At 39.1% G+C, this 7,901-nt stretch overlaps 1 protein-coding gene across 1 annotated transcript; it reads right to left on the reverse strand.

Moving 5' to 3' along the window:
* Nucleotides 1–2,926: 2,926 nt before the first annotated feature.
* LOC150077163 (flavin-containing monooxygenase 5-like) lies at nucleotides 2,927–7,637 on the reverse strand. The gene is made up of 2 exons (XM_090385800.1): nucleotides 7,011–7,637; nucleotides 2,927–3,943 (listed from the first exon to the last, which is right to left on the reverse strand). Exons 1-2 carry the CDS (start codon nucleotides 7,635–7,637, stop codon nucleotides 2,927–2,929), a joined length of 1,644 nt encoding a protein of 547 aa, XP_090241926.1.
* Nucleotides 7,638–7,901: the final 264 nt, after the last annotated feature.

The raw sequence follows: 7,901 nt of genomic DNA on the forward strand, positions 1-7,901 counted from the left end.
GGGAATTATTGCAACCTCTTACCCTATTTTCATAAAATACCACAAGTATCATCTCCTCTGAAACTTCTAATATGCAAAATAAAACAAAACGCATGGTCCCCGTGGGTAGCGCAGTTCTTAGAATCACCATCCTCTCAACACAAGGTGGAAAAGACCTGCGTTCGAGTCCCGTCGATGATGCAATGAATTTTTATGGGCCTTTTTCACAACGTTCCTCAGTTAGTCGGTCTCAGGTGAGAATAACATGGTTTTTCCTCCCGGAAACTTGAGTTTTTCGTCCAGCAAACAGAAAATCGACTACAGAATACACGCAATTTACAGACAGTATATACAGAGCAATATGGCCTTAGTCGCTGATGCTCCTAAAACACAACACCAACAAAGCGCATTATCAATTTTTTAGTTAATTATTTATAACATTTCGTTTTTTATGGAACATATTTGATTATAAAACTAAAATATATACGTTGCTTAATAATGGTAAGGCATACCATTAATATCCGGACACCCCTCCATGGAGGGCAAACAGGTCCTATGCATGCCACCCACACGTCACAGAACCTGCTATAAATATGCACACTGGGCTTCGAACAGATAATTGTAAAAGTGGACATGCAAGATGACACGTTCAACAGAAATGATCACCTCAACAAATGCAAGACACCGATTAACATGGTGTAAGGAACGCGAATCCTGGACTGTAGAACAGTGGAAAAGAGTCCTATGGACAGACGAATCGAGGTTCTCACTCTACCAGTCTGATGGCCGTTCTTGGGTGTGGTAAATGCTAGGGGAACAGTTCCTTACTGATTGTATCCTCCCAACAATGAAGTTTGGTGGAGCAGTGTCATGGTATGGGGCTCCTTTCATGGTTTGGCTTGGACCCATTAGTCGTTATCGACAAAACCATGAATGCTGTGCAATGCTAGGACAAGCTGGACAATTATGCACTTCCAGTATTATGGCAATACTTCGGGGAAGGCCCATACCTGTATCAGCAAGACAACGCACCATGCCATACTGCTCGGGTCGTAACAGAGTCATTTGAGGCCATGGGTGTGCAAAAGTTGGATTGGCCAGCCCAGAGTTTGATCTGAACCCTCTCCAGCATCTTTGTGTTGTATTCGATCGTCGGGTACGTGCACGTTGAGATCGCCCAAAGAACAAGGCCGAACTGATGGCTGCGTTAAAGGCCGAGTGGAGGAACACATCACCTGACATTTATAAAATGCTGGTTGAGAGTACGCTGCGAAGATTGGAGGCGGTCATAAGAGCAAAAGGTTTCAGCACAAAATATTAAATGACACAATAAAAGCGGTTTTTTTTTTGTTTAAAAGTAGGTGTCCCGATATTAATGGTAGAGTAGTGTATGTAAGAGAACGCATATCATAGGTCAATATATTTCTCTCTCTCTCTCTTTTTCTAAGCACTTCTGTGCGTGCTATATTTTATGCATTATACCCAAGCTGATGAAAGAATTATTTACTTTGAACCAATGCTGGAACTAAAACTGTCCAAAGAGGGCAAGACAATAATTCCGAATGCCCATTTGATCCTGTTTTTATTTCGCTGCTGATGTACATGTCCACTGTAGTAGTGGGTATGTGGGTACACACAAGTACAGTGGACAGTTTGTGTACACTTCCAAATAGCGAAACCAAAACCGACAGAAAAATCTCACCTAATAGCAGATATCAAGTATATATTCCACCCCACGTGGGATACATACTTGATATCAAAAATTTCATTTCTCCTCCTTCATTTAGTGGGTAGCTTCCAAAGTTGCTATAATCACTCGCACTTGTAGATAAGAACGTTCACCGTCCTCCCCACACCGGATGGAAAAAATCCAAGTTAAAAGCCCGTAAATGAAAAGAGGAATTTCTATAGGCTTCTTTCACAATGGTTGAGTTAGTCAATCCAACGAGAATAGCATGGTTTTTTTCTCCTGGGTATTCGGGTTTTTTGTGTTGCAAACAGCAAATCGACCACAGAACACATCCAATTATAATAAAATAATTCTTACAAATGACAACTCTCCGGCCCTTACATATTCCGATACGACAACGCTCAATATCACAAAGCAAGAGTTGCAACGGATTATTTAAAAAGAATAACAGAATTTTGCAGTGACCAGTATAGAGTCCAACCTTGAAGTGAATACCTTTTGGATGAACTGGAACTCAGTGTAATGCCAAGCCAGCCCTCTTTCTCACTGGAGCTCAAGAATGCTTTAACAAAGAAATGGAGCTTGAAATTAGTGAAGTTTTTCACGCCACATTGAAGCAGTAATTAGGGCCAGCAAGTGTCCAGTGGCTTTTGGTAAGGTATGTATATGAATGATTTGTAGCCTCTCGTTTGTTACAAAAAAAGAAGTAAAATTTTTTCCTTAAAATACCAAAAACAATATTTCGTTGGATGTTTAACTCAAATTTATGAACATTTTCAGCAGTATTACTTCAAGATTTGATTGATGAAGATCATAAATTAGAATAACAAAAATTCGAATTATATTTAAAAATCTCCACTGATAAATATCGTGAACTTAGTTATGACAAAAAGAGCTCAAGTGTACGATTTCACGTCTTTTATCCTCCATGAAACACATAAAACAATAAACTTGAGCGCTCGCGAAAAAAATTAAAATTAAAATGGATTATAAGGTCATTAGTTTGCAGTACTAGGTGCCTAGTGTTTATACTGGACACCTAGTACCCCCTCTAAAAGTAAACCACCAAGTATCAAATCAAATCACTTTATTATACATGCTCACGTGTACAGAGTTTTAGTGGTAAAATTAAGGACAAAGTAAATGCGTACATAATGAACTATAAGCAAATATTATAATGTCAACCACTGCTGGTAGCGTGGGTTTCTTTTTTTTTTTTATTTGCATTAAAATCTTAGAAACAAAATAAATTTACTGTTAGTACAAGCTTGAAATCGTTTCAAAAGTTCCAAAAATATCAATCCATTTATATTTAAAACAGCATAAAAGAAACAGAATGAGAAATCCACCAATCCATACAATACCCAAAAGTCCGAAGCTCTTTTGTTGTTTACAAACCACAGGACGAGTCTTCAGAGGAGCCAAAATTCTTTCATTAGTATTTAAAATCGCTTCACGAGCTCCTGCCCATGGATGTGGTCCACAGAGTCGATAATAGTAAGGCAAACACGGTCCAGTAAAACAAGCCCAGAATAATTTCGGGTCTGTAAGAGCCAAAGTCCAAAGTTTAGGTTTGGCTCCAATGATTTCAGCCAGTTCGTCCATAAAAGGAATCCAATCAACTTGCACTGTATGTCTTTGAGACGAGACGTACCTTGCAGCATTTAATTTCGTCTTGGTTTTGATGTCAGCTATCATGGCTTCTTTGGAAGGCAGATGAAGTTTTTGATTCATTAACAGGGCGAACCACCGCGCCTGCATTTCAAAGATTGGAAAAAAAGGCCCAAAAGCTTGAATCAATCCTATCATTGCCAAAATGGGATGGTCAAGATGTGGTGAGAAAACATATTTATACCATTTGACCTTGTTATCTTTGGAATGAAGAATGTCACCAAGGAAAGGAAACTTGAAGCAATATCCCGTGCCTAAAATAACGGCGTCTAGTTGGGTAACATGATTATCTCCTTCGAATGTTATTCCTTTCTCTGTAAAAGTTACCACGTCTCCCTTTAGTACTACTGTTCCAGTAAGGAGTCGGGATGGTAAGAGGTCGTTTGTTGTTGGATGCTGTGCGAGTACCCTGTGCTTTGGTTTAAGTCTGCAGGCTTCATGATCAAAGCCATTATCCAATCTCTTTTCGATCACGCTGCAGACAGAGTTACATGGCAAACGTGTGATAAGTATATTATCCCAATGAGAAAATAAGTCAGTCAGCCTACCACCAGCATCAGTTCGTTTCCATATCCAAGTTCCTCTTCTTGTACTGAGATATACCTGTTTGAGAAAGATTTACTGATAGATTAGAGGTTTATTATTTTATAAATAAAGGAACAATAATTTTCAATCCAATGTACTGTAAATTAAAGATTTTTCTGCTTATAGTTAAGCCACCTAGGATCAAAATAACTTACAAGATGTAGAGAACGAGAAATTTATCATATCGAAGGTACGACTATCACGTTCAATCGACCATGGTGTTGAAAAACTGCACCATGTATTGCACTTTTTAGACATTGTCACCGACAAAATTGCATATTTTTGCCACCTCTCAATACACCTCCGCAGGCTAGTGTTTAGAATTCCTCTGACTGTCCTTCGAAACCACGACTCTGCAACAGAAATCATCTCCTCCTCATCATCAGCAGCCAAATCTCCTCATCATCAGCAGCCAAATATTTTCCACGAAGAAAGGACTTCAAGAGAGGAAAGAGGAAGAAATCCAAAGGTACAAGGTTGGGAGAATAATCAGGATGCTACAATATTTCAAACCCACTTTCTTGGGCACACCGCACAGCAGCATGGGAGGAATGCGTATGTGCTTTATCGTGGAGCAGGCAAATTTGACAGCTCTCCCCATCTTTTTACTTCTATAGCAGTACGTAGATTTATGAAGAGGTTGGAATGATATTTCGCCGTTACAGTACAGCCCTTTTCAAGGTAATCTGTTAGTATTACACCATGCTGATCACGCACAACTGACAGCATCACCTTGCCAGCAATTGGTTGCACCTTTGCCTTTTTTGGGGGAAGGGGAGATGATTCTGCACCCTGCCATTGTTTTGACATATTTTTTTCGGCATCATAGTGATGGATCCAAGTTCCTTCCGTGGTGATTAGCCATGAAAAAACCTGTTCTTGCTTTTTCAGGTACATGAACAACATTTAATGTGCACATTGTACCCTTTCCTTCTTCTGGTAAGGGATCAGAAGTCTGGGAACCCATCTAGTAGATACTTTACTCATATCCAACTGTTAATGGATGACGTTCTCACAGACTCTTTACTAATTTGGAGCTCTGCATCTAGTCCTTTGACACTAATACGGCGATCTTCCAGGATTAATATCTCGGTTTTTGCAAGGCTCTCTTCTTTTACTCCAGTTGCTGGGCATCCATGGGATTTCACCATCATGCATTGAGGTCCTTCCACATTTAATCGTTTTTTGGGTGTTTGTTTTGGGTATTTTTACTTGCAGGAACCGAATCACTGATCTGTATTCAACTTTTTCCAATGCGACACTTCACTTCATCCAACTCTACAAAGAGAGAGAGAAAAAAAAATAATTGTCAGATCAAAACCAAATTTTGTGTGGTTGTTATAGATTTCAACGCATCAAACAAAAAAAATTCATCTTTCTATCACAGCTACTCTGATGAATACAAATCTTTTTGGATTTGTATTCACCCCTCGTAGATGATGGTTGCGTGTCCATATGCATCACTTCCCATTTCGAGACATCTCACAGGTATTCAATGAGGTCGGGCGAATTTGAAGGCCGATCAAGATGGTTGATATATTCACTGTGTTCCTCGAACCATTCGTGCACAGTGTGGGCCTTGGAAGATCCCCGTTTCTGTTCATGAAAAAATGCAGATGGCAGAGTAAGATCCAAGGTCTCCTAAGATCTGCCGGGAGATCTTACCAATGCCCTCACTGAAAGTGAGGTATTATTGCGTCACCAGAGAGTGAGGCAATAATTCCAGAACAATAGTAGGCGCACAGAAATCTTCAGTCATATGGTATTTTTCCCTTCTGAAGCTCTGTTAGCTTTCTTCGGGCTCACTGTTCGATGACCACATTTGAAATGAATTCCAGTTTGGAGACCACAATGTGTACATATTTCATAGTCATTCAAAATTTCTTGCAGTCAGATCGATGTCCCATGACATTTGTTAGGACAGTGTAGCTTAAAAATAAGAAACAAAGTTGAAATGAAAAAGATTAGTGTACTGTAGTGTTTGTAATTCGAAGGCTGGTAGTCAGGTCAAGCAAGGTCATTGCCTATTGTACTGTTCTGTCTTTGGGATTAAGAACCATTTGGCAATTAATTTTTACAAAAAAGTAATAAGTAATTAGGACTTTATTTTGGTATATTTAGTTAGGTAATAATAGCTGTAGGGGTTTCTATTACAAATCACAAACAGTGCCTTTCATGTAGCAATCTTTGGTAGCACGGTAGATGGAATCACCGTCCTCCCCACACTGGGTGGTAAAGACCTGAGTTAGAATCCCTTGGATGACGGGAATTTCTATGGGCTTTTTTCACATCAAGGCTGAGTTAGTCGGTCTCAGGCGAGGGTAGCGTGGTTTTTTTTCTCCCTGAAACTGGGGTTTGGGTCTAGCAAAACAGAAAATCAACTTACAGACAATTTAAACACAATATATATGGGTCAGTATGGACTTAGCGCTGATGCGCCTAAAACCCTACGACAAGCAGTCTTCATGTGTTGGGAAAATTCTTGAACAATTTGGGTGACTATTGAAAAGCGATGCTTAAGTGAACAGTATATTGATTTCAAGGATCACTCGATAAACCTGGAAACTTTGTACCAATCCTGAATGTTACATTTTAATAATGACATTTCGTATAATTTTAGATTTCTATTAATTTTAAAACGTTTGATTTTTGAAATGATTGTGGAATTGTTCACCTAAAGTGGTCAACCACACTTTTATCCCTATGATTTGACCACTGGCAATCACGGAGTTAATAATGTGTTCTCAAGCTGACATCCTCAAAATCCTACACGCCAAACAAGCTTCAAAATCCTAAATGATGCGCAAGACCTGTTGGATACTGTATGAGTCTAAAAGTACAAGTTTGCTTTGTGTCGCTCTGGATATAGATCTCAAATTTAACGTGAATTAAATTACTTTATAAAGATTTGTTAATTATTTGAATATTAATAGGAATGAATACTAAATTCTAGAGCTAATCGATGCTCAGCAGAATTAATCCATTTCTTATCGCGTATTATATTCTTTGAGTCCTTAGAAGATAAATACAATAAAAAATCTCCTTGAAAATCATTGTCCCTGATAAAAAGGAGAAAATTTCGCACCTGTTCGCAAACATTGCTGAACTCCACCGCTGCATCTACTGCAGAGTTTCCAATACCGATCACCGCTATACGTTGGCCTTCATAGCCTTTGGCATTCTTACAGCTGTGGGTGTGGAAAACTTTCCCCTTAAACTGATCCAAACCGGGAAAGTTAGGGATGTTCGGATAAACGTGATGTCCAACGCACACCATCACCCCGTCAAAGGTTTCTTCTCTAGTTTGACCATCTCTGGTGTCCTCGGTGGTCACCACCCACCTCCCCGTTGACTTGTAATCCTCCGCTGGAACAACTTTTACCACAACCTGGTTGTATTTAATATGTCGAAGCAGGTCAAACTTTTCCGCGTACAAGCGGAAGTATTCGATGACCTTGGTGTTGTGCATGTAGTTCGCGAACTTTTTAGGAGGAGGGAAGTCAGAAAACGCACTTTTCTCTTTGTTTGTGTTAATGGTGGTTGATCTCATAACCGAGGGAACTCCTTCGGCGTCTTCATCTCGATATCTCCAGATCCCACCCCAGTTGTCGGTTCTTTCAAAGCACACGACATCCAGTCCTTCCTCTTTACACGATTTTATGGATGTCAGACCACTCGATCCTGCTCCAAGTACGGCGATCCTTTTCACCATGATGATACCGTCTGAAAGATGAAAATGGAATTAATAAGTGATTTATTTAGTATCTTCTTCTTCTAATGTATTGTAATAATAATACAATACAGTACACTGTTTAATAGTTACCAACAATTTGATTATATTAAAAACTTGTTGAGGACTTTAAAATCAATATGAACAAGTTATTAAACATTTGAGCAAATACGAAGCTATTTAATATTAAAAATAATCAATTACACCTCTCACTAAAATAAACGGGAAAAGAAGAACGAAAAAACA

The sequence above is a fragment of the Mastigoproctus giganteus genome, chromosome 12, assembly GCF_048544385.1.
Source record: "Mastigoproctus giganteus isolate SK-2022 chromosome 12, ASM4854438v1, whole genome shotgun sequence".
Taxonomy (NCBI): domain Eukaryota; kingdom Metazoa; phylum Arthropoda; class Arachnida; order Uropygi; family Thelyphonidae; genus Mastigoproctus; species Mastigoproctus giganteus.

What these genes read in the sequence shown, in the direction of transcription:
- LOC150077163 (XM_090385800.1), bottom strand. Translation starts at nt 7,637, where the DNA reads ATGGTGAAAAGGATCGCCGTACTTGGAGCAGGATCGAGTGGTCTGACA. An exon ending in TCAGCAATGTTTGCGAACAG is followed by an intron (nt 3,944 to 7,010) that starts GTGCGAAATTTT and finishes TTTCTCAAACAG; the next exon opens with GTATATCTCAGTACAAGAAG.